General features: G+C 51.0%; 1 protein-coding gene across 1 annotated transcript; it reads right to left on the bottom strand.

The window, feature by feature from the left end:
* Positions 1 to 2,622: 2,622 nt before the first annotated feature.
* On the bottom strand, positions 2,623 to 23,260 carry SCD (stearoyl-CoA desaturase). Its single transcript, XM_035546025.2, has 6 exons — positions 22,977 to 23,260; positions 18,950 to 19,235; positions 11,576 to 11,706; positions 8,491 to 8,696; positions 7,493 to 7,725; positions 2,623 to 6,282 (listed from the first exon to the last, which is right to left on the bottom strand). The coding sequence occupies exons 1-6, from the start codon at positions 23,001 to 23,003 to the stop codon at positions 6,083 to 6,085; spliced, it is 1,083 nt and encodes a 360-aa protein (XP_035401918.1). The 5' UTR covers positions 23,004 to 23,260; the 3' UTR covers positions 2,623 to 6,082.
* Positions 23,261 to 23,507: the final 247 nt, after the last annotated feature.

The following is a 23,507-nucleotide window of genomic DNA, read 5'->3' as shown; positions in this document are numbered from 1 at the left end:
ATGCTACAGCCAGAATGTGAAAGCTCTCTGTATATGAAGGGAGAAGTATTTACAATTGTTCAGTCAAAATGACAATTCGGCTTAGTCAGCTTATAAAGTGACTGAAGGTCACAGGCATTTTGAAAAGGGATCGGCATTTTTTCTGTTTGAGGGCTAAAGACCAGGGTTTTGTAAAAAGCTATTTTAGGCGGGCTGAAAAAATGTGAAACAAGCAGATGTGTTTGTTACGGAGCCAAATTGGCATGTAACAGCTGTCGTCATGCTGGTCTCCATTATGAAATACTACTTATTCTGAAAAGTGCTGTTTTTGCATATAGTTTAAAAAGAAATAAAAGTTCTACAGGTAGGTGTTGGTTTTTCTGTTTGGTTGGCTGGTTAAGAATTCCAAGCAAGGGTTTGATTGTTTTTATGCAAAGATAACTTTAAATGTGCAGTAACAAAAGGATCAGATTCAGAACACAGGTGGCGTTTATGTGTATAAAATCGTGATTTTAAGCCTCTCTCCCAAATCTAAGATGTCCTGCTTTGTGACCGATCCTTGTGAGTTTGTATTTACGTATACGTGCTGAAGCATGGCCACGGCTGCCCGTGTGCACACCAGGCTGCATTTTCACCTCCTGGACCGCGTGTGCTTCCTTCCCAAGGCTGACCCTAAAGCTCACTTTCGCAGGACGAAAAGCTGCCCGTGCTTCCCACGGCTGCAGCGCCCGGTGCCGCAGGGGCCGGGGGCTTTCGGGCTCGGTTCCCCGCGGCAGCGACCCCCGGCCGGCACCGGGCGCTGGGGCCGGGCCTCCCGCGGAGGGCGAGGCGAGGCCCCGGGGCCGGGGCAGAGGCCGGGGCTGTCTCCGTCTCCGTCTCCCCGCGCCTCCGGAGATGAAAGGATTGGGCCGGGCAGCATCAGACAAGGCTGCAGAGCCGCGGATTGGCCCTGCCCGCGTCAGGCGGCTGCACACACACGGCCGGCACGCTGCTGGAGGCCGGCCTGACCGGCAGTAACCTCCGCGGAAACTCAGCCTCTTTTTTTTTTTTTTTTTTTTTTTTTCATTTTTTTTTTTTTTTTTAAAGCACCGTCAGCCTTGGAGGGCGGCCCAGCCAATGCCCGGGAGGGGTGTGCGCAGGGGCCGCGGTGGCATCTCCTGCGCGTTGTGCTCGCGGAAGGGGCTGCGGAGCCTCCACCTGGCCGCTGCCTCCCTCCCTGCGCTGGGTGCCGAACAAGCGGCCGCTTGTTTCCCCGTCCTCCCCTTCCCAGCAGGGCTGGCTGCCTCGTTAACCCGTCCCTTCCCCGGCCGGTGCGAGGTTTTCGGGGAGGCAGCGCTGGGGCGCGTCGCAATGGCACCCCTAATTCATAGATTACATGGGGAACCAGGAACAGGAATCGTGCGTGGGACACTTCCAGGCAACCAAAGTGCTGAGTTGGCAGTGCTGAAGGGCTTGATAGTACAGGAAAACATTTTGGGCAGGGGATTTAATAACAGCGTTTAAGAAAGAGGGAGAGGCAGAGATCTGAGTTCCACTCTCATGAAACGCAGGCAGAGGGATCATTAACTTTATTTTTAGGCTTGGCTGAATAATCAAGGGGTTTGTAGATTTGCCTCCTCTGTCTCGCTTGTTTTAGAAGGGGTTGTGCTCGCAGAGCTCAGATCAAAAGAGCACCAAGGCACCAGAAGCTGCACCTCTCTCACTTCCAGTGTTTCTGGGACCAGCTGAAGAGCCAGAGCGTTCCACGTGCTTGTTGTTACAGCTCAGGACAGCCGCACAGCCCCACGCTGCTCAGACTGGTTGCTCACCTCCGGCTGGGAGAACACGGAGCAGCCCAGCCCTTCCTCCCCGGTGACCCCCTGCTCCCTGCCGCAGGCACCCGCTCCCACGCTCTGCAGCTCGCCAGGCTCTGCCTCTGCCCTTCCCACCCAAAGAGCTTTCAGGCAGCAGGAGCTGCAGCTAGAAATCCAAGCGTGGGCCCATACCGAGGAATTCAGCATGCTGCGTGCAAGGGGCTGCCGTTTTGCACAGCAGTGCCTCAGCGCTGCACCCCCTTGCATCCAAAGGGAGCGAGCAGGAGCCACGCGGAGATGGTTTTGTTCACTGCTTCTTCCAAAAGCAGCAGTTGGGTGGGAGAGTGGGGAAGGAACATCAATTACAGCGATATCTGGTTCGGGGATTCCCCCCCTCTCCTTTTGCTTCCCTCCAGCTGTAAAAGGGATGGGGAGAGCAGGGGTGCGCGCACTCGCAGGAGGAAAATTCCCCCTGGCTGAGGTTGACGAACCCGTGTGACGCGCTGGCGGCTGCGCCCGGCCACAGAGACGGGCTGCCGGTATTACGTGTTGTGCTGCATGTACATCCGTCAGCCACGGGCCCTGGCACCGGGCCCCGGCTGGAGGTAACCTGCAGTAACCCGGCGGCGCGGGCAGTTGGCTCTGCAGCAGCAGGCGTGCCCGGCCACCGCCGTGCGCTGGAGTATGAAAGCCATTATAATCCGCTCATTGACCGCCCTTAGAGAGGCAGAGGTTTTTCTGCCCTTTCCTGCTGCTCGTGGAAGGGAGGAGGCACTGGGAAACGGGACCGCATAGCCCCGGCAGGAGCTCTCGCGCTTCACCCAGCCTGCCATGTCACCAGCCCAACACGCCTTAAAGTAACATTTTTATTATGAACAAATAAAATTTCAGATCAGCACAACCAGATGTCTGTTTCCATATTAGTAGAAATTATTTCAAAAAGGTTTTTTTTTTTTCTTTTCCAGTACACAAAACAGAGATACTACTATGCAGAAATCCCTAAGCTGTGAAAAATCGTATCCTACTCTCATTTCAACAGTGACAGAGCTTAGACAATGTGCAGATTCAGCTTTCCAGTCCTTCCCCAAACACCCAACGCTTGGACAGCTGCTCTTCATGATACCATCAGGACTGGGAACGGTCTTGGAAAACAAATGCTTCCGCCGGCATCGGTGTGCGTGTGGTACGCCTGCCTCCTCCTGCTCCCCGCGCCCTGGAGAGGCAGGGTGTAGCCCCGTGTTTCAGACAGGGAAACTGAGGCACAGAGAGGTTTTTTTGTTTTTTTTTTTAAGTGACTTTGTCCAAAAGCACGCAGTGAGCAAGTAGCTTACCTGGGAGCAGAGCCCAGGAGAACTAGAAGCTCTAGTCATGAGGTCCCGCTGCTGCCTCATCCACTACCACCTCTCACAGACTCATTTACGCTAAACATACAGACAATGCGTCCAGGTTACAAACATGCCACCAAAAATATATATATATATATTTATAGGTGTATATATAGATATATATATATATCAAACAAAGTTCTACTTAAAGTGTTGTTGTATCTGTTTCTTAATCTAACAAAAATTTCTAACTCATACATTCAAAATCACCTGCACCCACAGTTCAATGTAGGCAATTAAATAATTAAGAAACCCCTCGAATGTTCATAATTCAGAAAAAAAAAACAACAAAAAAAAAAAACGGCAAATAGCTGTCAATACTCCTATGTATATTAAAGAAAGATTTAAGGCACCCAGAGATATTTGCCAATCTACCTTTAAAGTGACTGGGCAAACACCAGGACTGTTTGGTTACTGCTCCTCAGCTTCCACCATAATTCCAGATTCTGGACCCAAATCAGCACTTGAAATCTGAAAGGAACCTTTGATGTCAAACCTTGCTTCTCTGCTGAGAGGATGTGAGATATTGCAGCATGTCACGGCACGCTTCTCTACTGTAGGGTATATCACACAACACGCTAAGGGCACCAGGAGCAAGGAAATTGTTCTCCTCACCTTCTCCCCTCCCCAAACCCCTTTCAAATTACTGGCTGGAGCAAACTCATCCTCTCTGGAGACTTCCAGGACCTCACAGGGGTTTAGATGGAAGTGAAGTCAGCCCATAGTTTCAGAGCTAACTGTTTCTCCTTTTTTAAGTTTTTTTTTTTTTTTTTTTTTTTTTTTAATGGTAGGATACAGTTATAGCCACAGCCCCTTTGCAGAGCAAGGGGGGCCATCAGGATGCTGCCTCCAGCCAGCTGCCGCCTGCCTTTAGGACACTAGGAGCCAAAGGGCTCCCTGCTCCATCCTCCCATCACATCTCTCAGCCGGAGACCACATCTCTCCCGGTGGCTCAGAGCCCTGAAGGGCCATGGTGATGAGCAGTAACAAGGCTGTGGCAGGGAGGTGAAAGGAGAGGAGGACTGCTTTTCTGAGTATCAAGCTAAGGAGAGTTAAGGAGAGCATCACAGAGCTGTCCTGGTTCCTGGTGTGTATCACAGCAGCAGGAGAAAGCAAAGCTGCAGAGGCTTGCTCCAGCGAGGCTTGCCTGGCTGCTACGTGGCAGAGCAGGGCAAGGAACTGGGCATGTGTGCCCCCTCTGCCTTGCCTGCCCCCAAACTAAGGGAGACGCCACAAACCCCACTCCAGCATCACCCCTTCCTGGTCACCTCTCGTGCTTTCCTCCAGCTCCATTGATGCGTTTAAGCAACACAACAGATACTATTGCTACAACTAATAGCAAAAAATAAAAGTGGATAATGATATGGGGAGTTAAAAGGGAAATAAAAAGCACATTCAGCCTGGTGAGGGGCTCGGGGCCACTGCACCAAAAGCCCAACCGCCTGAACTCCAGCTGCGGTCTCTGCAATTTGCAGGAAACAACACCCACGAGGACTTCTTTTTCCCAACACACCCTTCAGCTGCTTGCCCACACTGTCTCGGGGCCCTGGTGATATAACCGACCTTTAAGCTGCCTCAGCCGCCCGCGCTGCCCACGCGGCGGACGAGCGGCGTGCTCTCCAGGCTGAGGAGTGAGGTGGCGGTCGCGAGGGTCTGGGAGGCGAACTGAGGGACTGAGGAGGAGCTGCTTTCTCTTCCCATGCTCTCTTGGGAGCGCACCCCCATCCCTCAAGGGGCTGAGGGCTGCAAGCCACCTTGGTTCCTCGCCGCCTGGCTCCGTCTCGGTGTTTGTCAGGCACTTGTTAATCGACCGAGCAGAGCCCACGTGGACAGAGACACCTACTCCATCGGTCCTCTAAGATGTCCTCACCCCTTCCTGAGCCCGCAGGCACTCCCTCGCCACGCTGTCCCTGTCCCCTGCGTCCCTGCACGCAGCACAGGCATACCCACGGGACATGCACGGACACCGGGACGTCTACCTGCCACCCTGTGGGGACCCTGTTCCTCCAGCACATAAAGCAGCTTAACACCTTGGTGGAGCTTTGGTTTACATCCTTCTCCCCCTCTCCATTTTGGCACAGTCCCATTTGCTGGCACAGTCTCGGCAGCACCCAACAAAGCCACCCAAGGCTGGTGGCACAACCCTCTGTCCCCTCCGCTCTGCGGCTCTCCAAAGGGGCTGTGCGGTCCCGAGCCAGGCTCTGCCTCCAGCCCTGTGGGACACGCCAGAGGGAGGAGGCCGTAAGGCCGCTGAGGCTCCCCTGGTGGTGCCCACGGCCACCGGCAGACCTGCCTGGAGCTCTCAGAGACTCTTGGGGCTCTCCTCCCTCCAGCCAGAGAGGCTGAGAGGCAGGGAGGGTAAGGCAAACTCCCCGCACTCTACACCCGATGGCAAGGGAAGGGGATGGGGCTGCTCATCTCAGGGAGCGGTTTGGCCGTGCCAAGCGTCAGCAACCCATGAGAAAGGAGGAGGGACAGAGGAAGGAGGGGGGGGAGTTCTGGGGAGAGGGTCACTGACTTTGGCTCAACTGTTCAGCTGGCTGGTACTGGCATCCCTCAGCTCCGTGGTACAGCCAGCTGCAATGGCCGGGCTGCTTCCTACCGGCTCCTCCACCGGGGGAGGCAGGGACAAAGTAAAGCAGAAGACAGGGCAGAGGGGTTAGAGAGGAGAACGAAAAGGGGAGGAGGGAAAGGGGTGGCCTTGCGTTACAAAGGCAGAGCTCCAGATCTTAAATACATCATGTAAAATACAGTGTGGAAGGGGGTTAAAACTCATTATCTTAAGCAAACTGGTAGCATTATTCAGTAGTTAGTAAACAGAACATTAAACCTTTGTCCAGCGTGTTCGGAGGGGTCAGGAAGGGAGAAAGGGAGAAAAAAGGAGGAAGGAGAGGTGTGGATGTGTGTGAGAAGGGGAGTAGGAACTCAGCCGCTCTTGTGACTCCCATCTCCAGTCCGCATTTTCCGAGCCAGGATGACCTCCTTGGAGACCTTCTTGCGATCGCTGGCCAGCCCCAGGAGGCACATGAGGTCGATGAAGGCTGTGGTTAAGTTGAAACGCCAGCCAAACTCACTGGTAGAGTAGTCATAGGGGAAGGTGTGGTGGTAGTTGTGGAAGCCTTCTCCTGCAAAAGAAGACCAGGGAGAGGATGTTGCAGGGCTCTAAAGTTAGCGGTTAGGGCCCCTTTCACTTGGCCCAAAGCACTACATTCCTGGAACAGACTCTGGATTGACTCTAGATTGCTTTCTCCTCTCAACCAAATTAATTCTCTCTGCGATCCACCCCATCTCATTTGGGCATGGCCCAGCACTGGAAGAAGCCTGGGCTGGCCCAAAAGATGCAATGACAGCCATAGAGGAGCAATAGGACTTTGCAGGAAAACGAGCATGTTGCAGAGAACCTAGAAAGGCTCTGGTTCACTGGGGGAATCCTAATGCCTTTTCCTCTGCCACTATGAGAAACCTCCTAGTACAGGTTTAGCTACCAGCTAGACCTGCAGCAAGTCCATGACAAGCCGGGAGAGGCCAATGAATAATCCTACAGCACCGATAGTCCTAATGCCAAAATCCAAATGGCATTTCCAGATGGCAGTAATGCAGACAGACTTCTACTAAGCAACCTACCCTAGACAGCTACCCCCTGCTTTGGAGAGTGTCAAGGCAGGCTTCAGTGTTCACACCTTCAGTGACACTGCCTGGGCTCCTGTTCCTAACCCCTGGCTCTCTGCAGTTCAAATTCCTGCCTACTAAAAATCCAGGAGCAGATCTTTCAGTGGTGGTAATCAATGCAGACCCGCTAATGTACAGGGATGCAAAACAGCTGAGACGTGGGTTTGGGAGAACAGATCAGGGCAAATGCTGACTCTAGGATATACTTTCCTAGGTTCCCAAAACTTCAGAAAACACATAAGATCTGTCTCGTCTCATCCTCAAGTACCCCAAAAATCACCAGCTGCCCTAAGAATATGTCCAAATATGTGTCTGCTGTCTTTCAATACGGAAGTCTAAGAGAGATAAGCAGGGACTGCAGCACAAGTTTTTCAGCCTGGTAAATGGGGTGGAGAGACCTTGGAGCAGGGTAAATAAAATATTGCTATTGAGATAAGGAGGTGCTAAGTGTAACAGAGCCCTTTCCAGGCTGCAGAAAGGCTGGTGGAAGCTGATAACCCCACTGCCCTTATGTACTTAGTGACCAGTTTGGGAAACCTCCCCACATGCAAAAACTGCAGGGCTGGAGGGGAAGGTTGCAGGGGAAATGGGAACACCTGGATTCACAGAAATTCCCATAAACAGCTGCAGCACCAAGGAAGTGAAAGACATGGACACTGAACGTACCTAGGGCCCCCAGGCTGACCAGGGGGTTCTCCCGTGGGTTGATGTTCTGATCGTACGGCCGGTTGCCAAACATGTGAGCAGCACTGTTCACTAGCCAAGTGGCATTGAGCCCTATGGTGTAGCGCAGGATGGCTGGAATGAAGAAGCTGATGACGATGGATTCATCCCAGAAGTACCAGGGCACTACAGTGGGCAGGGTGAAGCACAGCAACACCACCGAGGGCTTGTAGTATCTGGAAAGGAAAGGACCAGGAGAAAATGGTTAAGTGGCAGAGGCAGGGCTGGTTCAGTCCTCCATTTGGAGGATTCACGCTTGCCTGAGCTATACAGGGAAAATCAAGTGCAGAAATACTTCAACCCTGAGCCCTGCATCTTTTACCCTGAATACACAGAAGCCATTCCTGGAGACTTCGGTTTCCCATCCCTGCAGACCTGGTGATAGGCTCGCCTCCTCTGGGGATTAGCCCCAGTACAGCCACAGACAAGCTGAGACCCCACACAAGAGGCATGAGTGAATCAAGACTGTCCTTCCCAGTGACTGTCCCTCTCACGTCCCCATTTTCAACTCCCCTTTCACCACACCGTTTCCAGCATACTGGTGGGAGAGAGGCAGAGGCATGACCTGGAAAGCATACCACAGCTCCTCCAAGGATGGCCTGGAGGCACCCACGGGTGGGCTCTGGGCCAGCCAAAGCAGCAGCTGGGCTGGGGGCAAGCAGGTGTGAAGGTGCTTTGTGGTGGGAAACTCAGCCCGCTGCTGGCGAGGTACTATGGGAGAAAGGGGTGTAGGAGGGCTGGCAGCAGCACCAGCTCCCAAATACTTCCTGCAGGAGAGGCACGGCTGATTTCTCACAGAGCTCATCCCACGGCAAAGGCTCAGGCAGACCAAAGACTCACGTTTCTCTTGTGATACCCTCAGTCCCCTTTGTGCTCCATCAAAGGTGCTTGTGCTCCCCAGCCCACCCCACCTCTGTGCTGGGGCTCTCCCCAGAACTCACTTCCGCTGGAACATCACCACTTTGTCGGCCTTTATGTCGCTCAGGTCCAGCTTCTGTCCCTTCTCTATAACATCTGGGTGCTTGCGCACCAGCAGCCAGCCGATGTGGGAGAAGAAAAAGCCCCGCATAGCGTTGTGGGGGTCTGCGTCTGTCTCAGAGAACTTGTGGTGGACACGGTGGTCCCGGACCCACTCATAGATGTCATTCTGCAAGGCAAGGGGAGCAGAGATTTAGGGCCAAGGCTAGAAATGATCCCTTCAAAGTTACAAAAGGGCCTAAAACATTTAGACAACTAAATCCTGTTAACATGAACTTGTATTGGTCATACTAACTTTCTTTAGTGTTTGATTGTTTTTGTTTGTCTTCTTTGACTTTTAAAGCAGGCATTGGATCTTCTTTTCTCAACCATTTTAACTGTCTTCAAAATTTGTTTCTTTGGTGGGTCTTCTTTTCTCTCTTTTATTATTATTCGAATCAATGTTTGCACATCCTCCACAGCACCACAGGCTCTGATGGGTCCATTTGTTCCCCCACCCCTGCAATAGCTGGTCCCAATTGGGCAATCAATGCCTCCTCCCTCACACACTCAGCACTTATTGGTCATTTGTCCCTGTCCCTACACACTGCCAGCTGGGATTGACTAACTTGCCCCTTCCCTCCACATTGACACTTTCCATGGGTCAACCTGCCTTACTTTTCCTGGGATTGCCAAATCTGTTTAACTTGGGGGCCTTTTTTAGTTTTCTTGGAAACCAAATTATCTTAAAAGGCAGGTCCCACTTTAGAAATAGAATAAACACACCACTTCAGTGACAATTACCAAAAATCATCCCTTTCGGCCCCTTTACCCATTCAGTTTAATCTGCAAAATCAATATGATTTGGAACATGTCAGTTTTCATCATTTGTATTAGGAAATGTTTGTATTGGCCAGTTTTAAGAATAGATTTCTGTATTTGTTCCTTTACACCAAGATTTTGATGTGCTCAAAGCCATGTATTACAGCATACTAGGAAACAAGAAACAGATCCAAGCACACCTCCTATTTCTTCTACTGCATAACCAGCTCTTTAATCTCATAAGTATGTAGGACTTCTACATACCATGCCTTCTGCTGGAGGCAGCAGGCACAAATCTGGAAAGAGATCATGTACCCCAGCTGGAGCATGGTACCTCCATCACACCACGTAGACAAGCATACCAGGGGGCTCAAGGCTGAAACGTCAGAATCTTGATCCAAAATTTAGCTTATACCTTTTCTGCAGATCTTAGTTTGTGGTGACCTCTAACTCCAACCTTGGCTTTCTCAGATCAGCATGCAAAGCCTAGGAGAACCCTGCTTCCTTGAGAGTATCCAGCTACAGGCTATAACTAGAAGAGCTTTTACTGTGCTGCAACTGCCTGGTCTTGCAGGTGGAGGAGCTGACTAGATGTAGAAGTCTCAAATTCTCTGAAACCACAAGTCTCTGAACAGCCAACAGGCATTTTCTGGAGGACCTCAGATAATCTGTGGTCTTCTCTGGCCTTAATAATTATCAGTCTGATCTTGGAGCTGCTACCACTAACAGGAATGAGGTAAATTGAAAATTAACTGTCTTGAACTAATTGAAAGCAACTATTAAAAGAAAAATTCAGGAGGAATGGTAATGAATTTTCCGTAAAACTTGGGATTAGTTCCTATTGATGCTGAAATATCTGTCTGTCTCTCATTTTTGTCTATTCCTATCCCCTATAGAATTTGCTGAGTTATTGCTTTCTCCCCTCTGCCCTATAACCTTGTGAAAGATTTTTTTTGTATGGGACTGGCCAATACAAAGCAACCCATCCTGTTCCCATGCTGAGTGCTGGACCAGCAGCTGGAATCAACAGCTTGGTCCTTCCTCTTCCTCATGGAAGGCTCTGGTTTGGTACTAACAGTGAACAGGAATGTGAATAGTGTTTTAGAAAGTTTTCCAAAGCTGGAAAAATTAATCCCACCCTGTTCTGTTTACATGTCAATGAAATTATATCCTTTACAGCTACACAAAAAGAGCAAAGAGATCATGGCTTTAAAATAGGTGGTCCCACTTGGGCTTTACTCTTCTCCCCACACCTCGACTGGAAAATTATTTAAGGACACAGCACTGGCACTTTTCTGTGCACCTTTTTCTAGCAGAATGTACAGCATCCTGCTGCACTACCCAGCACTTCCTACACAGTCGCAAGCCTGTATGGAGTCATTTTGAGTACAGTTTGAAGATGGAGTGCATTAGAGCAGCATCACAGCAGCAAACAGGAGAGACTGCCACGCTTTTTATGTGCCAATCCAATTGGGGTTTTCTCTCTGACTTCTTCAGGGCCATCTCTGCTACTATTTACAGTCCCTAAGGACTTCCCAATTTGTTTGCTTTGTGGATGGTGAAGTGCTCCCGTGAGTGGTTAAGCAATATCCTGAGAAGCTTATCAGCTGCCTGCAGTCACTTGGGCCACTCTGAATAGGCCCAACCCTCCCCTCCTTGAAACATCACTGCCCTGGGATGACTCTCTCTGGAAGCCAGTGGCTTGACTTAATAACAGGGTTATTCCTAACCATCATTCTTCTGAACCAAAGAAGCATCCCCCTAAATGCATAACCTCAAGTTCTTGGTCTTTCTGCAGCAGCAAATTCCACAGACTGGCTCCCCAGGCTGTGCAGATGTGTCTCCCCTTATCAACAGTGCAACAAGGAGAAGGTGAGGCAACCTGAACACCAGGAGAGCACTTGGCATTTCCACACCTCCTTCACAGATCCTCCCAGGGCAAGCACAGGGGACCGCACTTGGCTGAAGGGTACATTCCTGCTTTGGAGAGCTTTCCTACCCCTGGCCTTGGTGAATAGTCCTTCCCCCACCTCATTAGCAGGTCATCTCACAGTCACCCTCTGAAAGGATAAGGTGAAGACAAGCTAGACTCTGGCACCACAGCGTTAGAAAGAAAAGGCAGGTTGTTTGCTAACAAGATGCAGTAGGAGAGAGGAATCTATCTTAATCTTGAACCCTGTGTCTGAGGCACAGATTCAGGGGAGCACTTCCTTCTGAGGACCAGAAGCACATGGAGGAGGTGCTTACCTGGAAGGCCACGGAGTTTGCAATAGTCAAGAAGATCCGCAGGGGCAGCGTGGCTTTGTAGGACCGATGGCTCCAGAGGCGGTGAGATCCAGCCGTTATCCCCAGAGCGCTCACCACGAAACACAGAACGGCTGGAGAGGAAATTAAAGTGTTGGAGCAGTTAGAGCAAGTAAGCCTGCAGCAAAGTTTCAGGCAGAAAGGCAAGCCTTCCCCCACAGCTGTGTATGCAAGAGAAAAACCCACAGAAGGTGCAAACTAGGACGGTAAAAAAAAAAAAAAAAAAAAAAAAAGCACTGGCCAGAAAAAAGATCTAATCAAAAAGACCTAATCTAATCAACCAATCCATTGATGCTTCACCTTCATCCCCATCACAGACTTAAAACTGCCCAGAGGTTCCCATTCCCAGGCTCGTTCTGATCCCCCTTCCTCAAGACTGCTTCATGTATTCCCTTTCCACACAGGTCAGGAGGGGAATTCCTTGCCTCTCTGAGAGCTGGTGAAAAACCACATTCTTCTCCCTCCAGATCATGTGTTTGTCTCCCCTGCCTTTCTTGGGCCTCTGGAGATTAACCTGGGTTCCAGCATTTGGTCCTAAATGGAGAAATGATCTTAATAGGGTCATAGCAACATTATGCTAGGAAGCTGGGGCTAATAAAGAAACTGGATCTGAAAACTGACTGTCTAGGAAGGAAGGATCCGGAGATTTGGCAGAAAGATGGAGGGCATTCAACAGTTGATTTGCACTATAAGCTCAGGAATTGAGAGGGAAGGGTGCACATCTGTGCACGTGTCAATTGATCCACCTTCAGTCTGCTGGGGGAAGTGACATCTTCCCAGTTCCCGCAGGAACTCCGTCCCTGGTTTAAATTTGCAGATTTCAGCCAATTGACTCAACCCTGCAAGCAGCTTCTTACTCTTACGCATTTGCCCACTGAAAGGGACCAGTATGCTTGATGATACCATTCAGTCCAGCCAAATGGATCTAATCAACCTTATCTTGAATTCAGAAAATAGATATTCTGCCAGAAACATGTCTGGAGATCTGAGGCATATGCAGGGCTCTGTTGCCCTGTTTCTTCAGTGAATAATCCAGGCTTTATTTTCTATCATCTCCTGCTCCCTCTTCCTTCTCTCTGCCACCTTCTTTTTTTATTTCTAGATTCCAAACCTAATCTCCTATCTACTAAAAGGACAATCTCAGCTGATTTAACATCCTCTTCGGCCCCTTAAACTTGCACAAATCCTTCTCACCCCAATCATGCTGTGTAACAGTGACCTTCCCTGCCTGTTGCTCTGACTGTGCCTTCCTGGCCTCATCCTCTCCCTTGGCTCCCAGGCCTGCTGCAGAAGCCACTGCACATCTCCGGTCAGCGCACCTCTGCCTCCTGTCTTCCAGGGCCTCTGCAGTCCCTCAGAAGTACAATCACTGGCCATAACTGACTTTCAGGGCATGAAAAGGAAAGCAAATGCAGCAGGATCTGGCCTTTGCAGTAGATAATGGAGCTGAGCAAAGATCACAAAGCTGGTCAGACCTGGAAGGGGAGAGGGAGGGATGCTGGAGCAGGGTGTTTGGTTCAGGTCTACCTTCGGCCTCTCTGACAAGAAAGTAGTTATTCTGGACACCTTGAGGGCCTCCTCTAGCCTGGTGATGCTGAATTGAAAGTTATGAACCATCTCATGACTAGTTTACTGTTGGTTTTAGATTTCAACTTGTTTTAAATCAGTCACTATCTACACAAATTCATACAGAAAGCAAACCTGGAGAACGCACCTAAATTTGACTCTGATCTGAAGAACCTCAGACACTGCAGTAACAACATAACCTCCTCCTGGATGTTTCAAACACATCCTAGTAGCAGTAGGAGCGTGACACACCACCATTCTCCCTTGGACATAGGCTGCTATACCCTGCAAACCATATTTCATAAAACCTCTGGGCAACTTTATACCTACTGTGCACACCTCAGCAGCTGAGGTAGGTTTTGAAGAGTGACGAGCAGTTTATAGCAGAGCTGAGAGCAGTATCTCTCAAACCTGTGCATACTTTATCTGTATATACTCCATGAGAAACACCAAACAGGGAGTCAGTGGAAAAAACAATGGCACCTTGCAACAGATGTCGGATCAAGGATGTGGGAGGCAACTTTCTATGGAAGGAGCCCAGCTCCCCACTGTGGGGTAAGTAGGTGAGAGTTAATGGTGCACTGAGGACAGAAATTGAACTATGCAATCTTTCATCATCTTTAATGGCACTAGAAAGTAAATGCCAGGTTAGGAGAATACAGGCCCTATTTATAGCCCTGAGTTCAAGCTTCCCTTTCTAGTTAACCCTCACATGCTGACCAGGAATTTTTTGATTAAAAAAAGGCCTCTGGGAAGATGGGTCTGGCTGAAGGCTGTGGTATTCCAGTTTTGCAAGAAGGAAGCTGTCCAGCATCTCTTTGACACAGGCATTTCTCAACATTTGCCTGTGGATATCTCCATCCCACAGCAAAAACTGACATCAACAATGAAGACATATCAGTCAGCACAAGGAAACACAGAAGAGACATGGTGGGGACACAGACAGACCCAGAAACCGGATAACCCAGTACTTACTCTGGGTAGTCTTAACTGAAAGACTTTGTTAAAAATCTGGAAGAGTACCCACAGCTTTCAGGTGCCCTGGCAGAGCAGTCACAGCCTTCATCCAAAGCCCACAAGCAGCAGCAGCTCGTGCTGACTTCTCTTAGAGAAGAGTCCCACAACTCTAAGTCTGTGCTGCCATGCCCCTTGCCCCTATACAACAGCTGTAGTTTATCTAAGGAGCAGACACATTCTATGGGAAAGGACCTGATTCTCAGGCTCTGCAGACATGGCACTTAGCCCCACAGAAAACTGAACTCTACTTGGGGGCTATTAGCTCCACCAGACATGTAGGTCGTGACAGTGAGAATTGCTGCAAGAACAGGATCTGGAACCTGGAACAGAGAATCCTAATGATTCAGAGGGTTCATCCCCAAAAACATGGCATAGCCAGGGAATGAGCTTCTCACAGGGAACAAAGATAAGCTTCTCCAAGATCGCTCACTAGGATGGGAATTGGAAAGAGAACAGAAGGCAAGATAAAGTAGCCCAGGTTTTCATAGCAGCCCTGTGATGCTGTCCCAAACTCAAGGACTCAGGCACTCCACCAGCTGAGGTTTCAACATCATGTTCTGTACCGTGACATGACTGTGGCTTTGAAGTGTCCAACATCCAAAACATTGTCACCTCACAGGTGATGTTGTCAATGACCCCTTCAACTGGAATACAAAGAATTATGACCACCAGCAGTAATATGCACTCAGTGGTCCAAAAAATGAATCCAAAAACATTTCAGATTCAGTCATGCCTATATGACTCAATAGGCTTCACCTCTTTGTGACCTGGATTCAGACCTCAAGTTATGATGGAAGCCAGGAATGTGCTAAAGGCATTGTCACCTGCATTCAACACTAAGGATGTTTACTTGAAGAGGTGTCCCTGCTCCAACAAGTGTCCTTGGGCTTCTGCTCAGTGGGAGGGAAAGCCACAGCTCAGGACTGTTTCCTCCTTGCCTCCCAGTCCTTGCTAGCCAAGTTGTTCCTAAGGATATCAAGACAGCTGCTGCTCTCAGGAGAAAGATACCAAGAGCAAAGAAATGCATGCAGGCTGCATAAGGGGAACAGTGTTTAGAAGGAGCAATAGGAGCTACTGTTGCTAAATTTTGACTTCCCTGTCTGGCAAAAATCAGAACTTCCCCTCCGTGCTAGTAAAGCCTGGAGAGGACACTAAGAGAGGTGTTACCAGTAGCGGCCTTGATGGGAAAGCAACAACAGACTTCTGTAAACAATTTACTGGACACATTCCTGCGGGTAGTACTGGCTGAGATTTTCAGGCTGCCAGTTACCTAAATTATCTAGCAAGACTCTCCTCAGTCCAAAGGTGATGCAGCAGCAACAAAAACCAGTACCAACCCATGTTTCTGCCACCACTGGTGCTGCAAGAAGTTACGGTATTGTCAGAGCACCAAGCCAGGAGGAGCTGTCACTGTTTTATAAACATTGTTGGCCAAGCCAACAGGGGTTTACACATATCTCTCTGCTGCACCTGAGGGCCAGGAAGACACCCTACAAATCGTATTTTGTGAGAGGCTGAGAGCAGTGAAAGAAGGAACTGTCGATCACCTTTGCATTCTGCCCTTCCAGGCAGAGTCTGGCAAATGACAAAATCTGCCCGTGATCCCTGAAGAGAAAGAGAATGAGCCAGACTTTGTCAAGTGCAGTGGAGATGAGAATAAATAAAGAGGGGAGCTGGCCAGAAAGCCAGCTTAGAGAGCTCTCAATATGGTGAGCTTTCACCTGATCAACAACCCCAGCTCGTTCTGGGAAGCTCTGTACCAGAAAGAGATCAGGGGATACAATGCACACAGCAATGCAGAACAGCAAACAATGATGAAGGCAGGGCTGGAGAGCTTGAGAGACAATGAGGAATTAGCACACAGAGAAATGAAAACAAAAGAGGACACAGTCACCAATATAACTGGTTTCAGAGGGACAGAAACATCAAGGAGACAGTGGCCTAGATGAAGCGGATATAAGCAGGGAATTACTCCTTATAAAAAATACAGTAGGTAGATCAGCTACCAGGCACTACAGCTGCCTGCAGCATCACAACAGAGAACATCTGGGGCCACGTTGGTTTTATATTGTACATACGCAGTCTAAGGAACAAATGGTCTGAACAAACAAACAAAAACAAAATGAGCAGCTCCAAAACTACCACTGGGAGAACTGCTCTGCCATGAGTCCATGGCATATGGTCAGGAGCAAAATAAGTCCCTGCTGTTCTACCCTTGTGTGTTGAATGGGAACTGTAGTCCTCTTCTCACTAGCTCGAATGGGAACTGTAGTCCTCACTAACAGGGGGTGCTGGGAAGATATCAGCAAGTCACTGAAAAGACAGTCACAGAGGCCTGTATGTCCCAAAGAAAGGAATCAGCTGAGAAAGCTGTGTGTGCTGGAAATGGTGGTCCTTTCCCAGAACAAGCGACCTAGGACAGGGAGCTCTCTGGAGCTACTGCAGGTCTGTTAACACAGGATGGACCTTCAGCCAGTCCAAGACAATGCAATTCCCCCAAATCCATTTCCTTCTCCCCGTCCCAGGCCAACTGTCACTCCAGAAGCCACTGAGGAATCATGCAGTGCCTCACAGTGGCCAGACAGCCACTGGCACTTCACACCAGATTTGACTGAGGGAGGGGAGTGGGAGGGACTGGAGCAAGAAAAAAAGCAAGGCAGATTCCAATGAAGTGCTGTGGGATGCCATGCAGATATCCCGAACCTGCACATGATTGCAAGGACACTGCTTCAGAGATCATTTTGGGGGGTAAGACATCACTAACCTTCTGGATCAAGATGCTTGAGCCCACTTAAGTACCTCCAGGGAGCTCAAGGGGTAAGGGTTGGATGGATTTAGAAATCACAGCACATCTCAGCAGAATGAAACCAGTGAGCCCGACTTACCCCCTCCCTCCTCCTTACCCCAAAGCCCTGAGGGTATTTGGCTGGGGGCTGGATGACCCTGGCTGCCATCACAGTATGTGAGACAAGTCGACAGCCCCTGCCTGCAGCCATGAGCCCAGGAATGGGACTTCCCACCACACAGACAGCCCAGAAACACTTTTCCAAGGTTGTGCTGAGGCTGCGTGTTTTGCCCAGCCTTGCCAGTGCCAGGGAAGAGCACAGCCCGTCCTTGGAGCCTGTCAAATTTTCACAAGGGAAAGGTCAGCAAAGTTTTCTTTCATAACTGCCCTGTGAAAGGCCACAGTGACTGTGAGGGAACAGGGAACACTGCCTCTGTCCCCGCTGATGCTCTAGCCAGCATCTGAGTCCCGTGGCCTCCAGTGATGTTCATCCCCAGGCCTCTGCCTGTGAGATGTTCTAGTGGTAGGAGAGGGACAAAGTCAGTGTGGCAGCCCAGGAAGTCATCTCCTTCCCAGCCCAGCTGCGATGCTCCTAGCTCACAGCTGTCAGGAGGACAGGCTTTGAGACTGTGACTGTCCCAGGGTCCCATCCAACAGGGACATCAAAGCAGAGTAAGAGACTCCAGGAGGACATCTCTGGGGCCTGTCCAACTCCAGGAGGACCTCTATGGGGCCTGTCACCAGCCATCAACTCAGCACTTTGCAGGAGCACCACTGAAACTAAAAGCACTGCAGCCATGCCAGCAGGTCTGAAATGTGACCAGGGCTTTTTATTTCAGGATGCCCTGCTTCACAGAAAGGCCAGGGCTGAATGCAGTCTCTAGACCTCCCCATTGGGAACAGTTTGGCTTATTGAACCCTCTGGGAGTCCACACAAAGCCTCATGGAAAGTGAGGCTCCCCAGCAGCTCGGGCCCTGGTCCCAGCTGCCTTTCAAGCAGTCAAAGGAGAATTTTGGTTCCTGCCCAGGGGAAGGTCTCACAGAAAGGGGAGCTTCTCCTAGCTACCTTCTGCTTGGTTGTGCTTTCCATTGGAATTTGCTGCCTGGAGAGCCACTTATTTTTTGAAAGTTGTCAGCCTTAATTCTGGGATGATGGAGTCTAATCTGTGCTTTTATAAGAATGGTACAAGACTGGACTTCAGACTTAATTCTTGACTTTTACCCTCAGAATAACTGTATCTTGTCTCTTTTCCTTCACACATACGGAATCTCTGCAGGCTATACTACCTCCCTTGGTAAGGGCAGGAGTGGTTTTTATTTCTGGCAGCAGCCTCTCACCAAATTCCCTATATCTTGCATTCCCAGACACCCTTGAAAGTGCTCTTGCTAGTATCTTTCTTCCTAACTTTCTGGGACTGTCACAGTGCTCCATCAAACATTTTCTGTGCTTCAACTTGGTAGTGGCTGCACATTCAGGTGTGGGCTACTTCCAAGTCTAGCAGACCAGAATTGCTTCATGTCAAGATTTTTTTTTTCCCCAGTCAACATCAGGAATATTCCTGAGAGGGTTGAATGTACCAGAAAATTGGGCCCCCACCTCTGCCAGCTCACATTGTAATGGCCAGTCAAGCAGAGGACCTCCACGAGCCTGCAAGGATGCAGTAAAGTAGGAGGAAAGATCTTTCCCACATTTTGTCTAGTGCCTATGCAACAAGTTTACCCTTTACACAGCCAAGCGGTCCCCTGCCAAATTCTTCCCCCTCATGACCTTACAGGAGACTCTATCATGCCTTCCCACAGCTTGCTATGAAGCTGGCTGAGCACCTCCTTCTAACAGAAGACCTCCAATTCTTTCTCCTCCCTGAGTCTGCAGGCATGGAGGAAAAAAACATCACCACCCAACAACAATATTTGCAGATGTCAAGAAACAAGCAGAGGAATGTGCTTACCCCATGCCAAGGTCTGGATCTTTGCAGAAGGTATCAGTGTCAACCCGAATATGGCCCCTAGGTGCAGCAGGCTCATGAGGATGATATTCCTCCAGACGTATCGCATGGGAGGCTTGGGGCCCTCCTTCTCACGGTAGGTCTCATCGAAGATATCGTCTACCATGCCCCGGGCTGCTGCCAAGTCCTCATGACTGAGTAAGTCCTTCTCCATGACGGCATCCCCATTCTTGGTCACCCGGGAGGTGACAGTGCCAACAGTGGTGGTGCTGGAAGCGGAGGAGAACTCCTTGGAGAGGTGGCAATGGGTGTTTTCGAGAAAGAAAAGAGGGAAAACAAAACAAGAAATTGGTGGTTACAAATGCAGGAAGCTGCAAGATGAACAGGTAGGCTGGCAGTACCACGACTCGCAGCCTGCAGTTTCCCTGGCAGGCTCCATTTGTTCAGCTTAGCCCCTGGCACCAAGAACAGCCACTCTGGCCCCACCAAGTGATGGCCTGCAAAACGGAGAAAGCCTGTTCTTTCCTGGGGGAGGAGGTGAACGGCAGACACCATGCAGAAGGTAAAAAAAAAAAAGTCTTGAAAGCCAGTCTTTTATCCACCAGTGGCTTTGGTGAGTTCTTTTGCAGGCTGCAAGGATTTTTATTTTCCTTCAGTTTTATTAGTGGGCGTTTTTAAGGTGGGTTTGCAGTCTGGGCATGTGCACAAGCAGACAACAATAAAGGGAACCTTGTGAATGAACAAAGAGGTGGGAGAGAAATATGATCTGAAATATGATTTTATTTTCAATTGTTGGGCTGCTCCTGACCTCCTGTGTCTTTGTGTAACCCCACCAGGGATCACAAGGGAGCATCGGGAAGCATCCACGGGGGGTTCCTCTGGGGGGCCTCTTCACATCCCCATGCCTCACCACCCGGGCTAGGATGCAGCAAGACCTCGTGCGTGGAGACCAGTCAGACCTGCAGCTCCTATTTCACAGCTGCCGTTGAGCCTCTTATCCCTCTCCCATTTTTCCACCCACAGGCAAACTGAGGCAAGGGAAGGCAACCCCGTGAGCTGAGGCCACCAATGCAGGGATAGGAAGTTTTAAGGAGCAAGCTCGTTGGGTCTGGCTCCCGGCTCCCTCCTGTAACCATGACACAACATTCCCTCTCCACATGCTTGTTTGCCCTGGCGCAGTGACAGCCCGCCCGAGCAGGCACGCATGACGAAAGGCGCAGGCAGGACTGACCCTAATGAGACAGGTCACTGAACCCTGAATCACCGATTTCCATCTCCATCCTGACAGCCGCGTGTTTGCTGGCGCTCGCAGCCCTTCCTTGGGCCCGAGCCCAAGCACACGCCTGGGCTCGACCCCAGAGGTGCTGAGCACATGCGACATGGCTGGTGGGGGCACGCTGCCCCGGTCTGCCTCCTGCCTGAAGGCCACGGCCCCGCGCTGCCTGCCTCCTCCGGCAGCCGGGCCGCGAAGCCCCCCGGCAGGAGCAGGAGAGACAGGGTGGTGGGGGAGGCCGCAGCAAAGCCGGGAGCCTGCAGCCGGAGAGCTCCTTTCCAGACAGAAATCTTTCCCAAATCAAAAGCAGATTGAACCCCAGGCACTCGGAATTTGTGGAAGACCACCGCTCTGCCATGGCCTAGTTTCCTGAGGGAGGCATTAAAATCAGGCCAGGCAGCTTACGTGGCCACCCCAACTCCTCCCTTTCCCAAGGGTAGAAACTAGAGGGTTACAGACATACCTTCGTACAGGGAGGAGCTGGTAAAGCTGGGAGATTCCCCGCATTTGGGAAGTAAAACGATTGCTACACGAGGAGCTCTCTAAGTTTTTCCTTCTGGAATCGAACGTATCCCAGTTAGAAAGGAAAAACCCTGGATACTACTGAGCACCCTGATGTTTCCAGTGAACCCAGGCACCGCTGAGTGTGGGACCAGCCACCTCGGCATCCCGGCTACGGGCCATCCCTCCCTGCTTTTCTATTTAATGTCAGTTTGAGGGCGTGATATCCCAAGCTGCTGGAGGATTCAGCAATCGCCCCAAAAAGAGCCATGAGAAATGACTTCTAATCCAGAGATTAGACAAGCAAAAGTCCTGCCTGTTCCAAAGTGTCAGATATTCTCGTCTGACATTTTGGCAGGAAGGCACAGTTTTCTTCCTTGGCTGGGAGACAATCTACCAAAAAACCTAGGACTTGTCTATGCAGGAAAAATTCCCAACAGAGAGCTGGTGGTATAATTAGACGGGTAACGTTCCCCATATGGACATGCTGCTTGCAGAGTAAGAATGTGGGGTTGGAGTTGCATTTTTTTCTCCTCCGTGATAGCTTATGTCACTGTCAGAGTTACACAGGAGCAGAGGAGGAGGAGGCAGAGTGCAAAGGAAACAGCAGAGAGGAAAAAAAAAAAAAAAAATTCTCCCAGCATCGCAGTAGCCACATGAGGAATTTTACCAGCATGCCTTTGCTGCTAGAATTACCCTGATATAATTGAACTGGTCATTTCTCACATGTAAACTAACCTTAAATCAAAAGGGCTATAAAGCAGCTGTGAAATACAGCTCTACCTTTACAGCCTTGATGAGGGGGAAAAGGGAGGGAGAAGTGGGCAGCTATTTAGCTGGAGACCAGGGAAACAAGGAGAAAAGAAAGGATTTTTATCCCCTTATGGCCACAGTAGCTCCGGCGGCTCCTACCAAGGAAAACAGAATGGGAATTGATCTGGGGTCTACAGACGAGAGGGGGAGGGAGCCAACTAAATCATTTTCAAGAGCTCTCCCTCCTTTCTGAATGACTTGGCAGCTCTCATCTGCAGAACAGATGTGCTCCCCCATCTCCACGCCTCCCCACATACCCTACCAGCAACGAACACTCAATAGGTGATCCTGGCAGCCAGCCAGCGCTACAACCAGCTGCAGCTCAAAGACTCCAGCGCTGGGTTCAGCCTAGGGGCCCCAGGGCACTGAATCTCAGGTCCACTGTATTTAAATATGCCCAACGTGACCCAGGGACAGGATTCTTCCCAGCCTCTAGGATATGCCCCAAAGTACACGTCAAGACCAAGGAACGTGGTCCAAGCACACTGTCCTTGGCATCCATTTCAGGTGGTGAGAAGAATACAATTATTTACATCACAGCATCCCTGGAAGGTCACAGCACCTGCACAAAAGGATGGGGAGAGACCCTGCGTGCTGGCGATAGGCAAGGCAGTGGGACTGTGGTTTACCTCCCACTCCTTGGCACAGGCAGAGGTGGAAAGGATGAGAACGCAAGAGCAGGAGCATCAGGATCAGCCCCTGGTTCTCCTCAGGCAAAGGGTGATAGCCAGGAGGCAAAATATAAAAATAATAATACAAAAAAAAAAAATCTCTAGAGATCCAACAACTCTACATCTCTTCCTGTTGCCGGGTTGTTATTCAGACTGTCTTATGCCAAAAATGGGCTGTCTCCCCATTGTATGTTTGCTTGGCTCTGGCAATGCAGACACAGTCATTCATTTCATCTGGGCAGCTGGCCACTTTCACCTTGCGTCTGTCCTAGAGGCGCTCCCTGCTGCAACATTTGGCTTAAAAGCACTGTTAAGTAAAAGCCCTTTATTTCAGAAGGAGAAATAAAAATCACGGTCTGAACACTATCAAAACCCCACGACCTCATGCCACAACGGACCTTCATCAACAGCCCCTACCAGCAGGCTTGGATCGATGTTTTTAAGACAAGCCTGTAATTTCTGCCCACTTCATTCGAGGGTGCTCCCCACCTCCCCGAGCCCTCTCCGGGGAGATAACCCCAGCGGCGGATGCCCCCGCTCCCTCCGCCACCTCCCCGCGAGCCTCAAGGGCGCGCCGATCGCCTCCGCCCGGCGATGGCCGCGCACATCGGCGCCCATACGAGTGCGCACGGACACGCGTGGCTGCCCACGCCGCCGGCAGCAGCAGCGGCGCAGGGAAGAGGCTGCGAGGAAGGAGGCCGGGGCGAGGCCGAGACAAAGCAGCGCGGCGAGGCGAGGCGAGGCGCGGGGCCGCCCGCAGCTCCGCGCTTACCTCCTCCTGCAGCAAGTGCGCAGGCATGGGGCAGGGCTCGGCTCCTCGGCGGCGGTGCGCGGCTGTCCCCGGCGGCTGCGGGACTCTGCCTCCTGTCGGCCCCCTCGCCCGGCGAGCTGTGCGGCTGGGGAGGCGGGTGCGGAGCTATTTAAGCGGGGCCGGGCTCTCCACGCCCCGGCCTCCCGGTGACCCCCTGCCCGCGGCGGAGATGCGCGGGGTCAGCGCGGCCGGCGGCGAGGCGAGGCGCGGCGCGGCGCGGCGGGGGCCCGGCTCTCGGCGTGCCCGTGGGGGGAGGCGCGGCGGGGCGGGGCGGGGCGGGGGGCGGGAGGAAGGAAGGATGCTGAGGAAGAGGAGGATGGCGAGGGCCAGGCAACTCGCATGATGCCTGGCCGCTTTTTTTTTTTCCTTTCCTTTTTTTTTTTTTTTTTAATCCTCCCTCCCCCTCGCGAGCCGATTGGCTGCGGGAAATTTGGTGCCACCTCGGCTTGCCCTCGCCATTGGCTGCCCGCAATCTGCTGTTCGCTCCCCGCG

The sequence above is a fragment of the Cygnus atratus genome, chromosome 7, assembly GCF_013377495.2.
Source record: "Cygnus atratus isolate AKBS03 ecotype Queensland, Australia chromosome 7, CAtr_DNAZoo_HiC_assembly, whole genome shotgun sequence".
Lineage (NCBI taxonomy): Eukaryota > Metazoa > Chordata > Aves > Anseriformes > Anatidae > Cygnus > Cygnus atratus.
The sequence above is the reverse complement of the archived record's forward strand: the minus strand, read 5'-3'. Positions and strand labels throughout refer to the sequence as shown.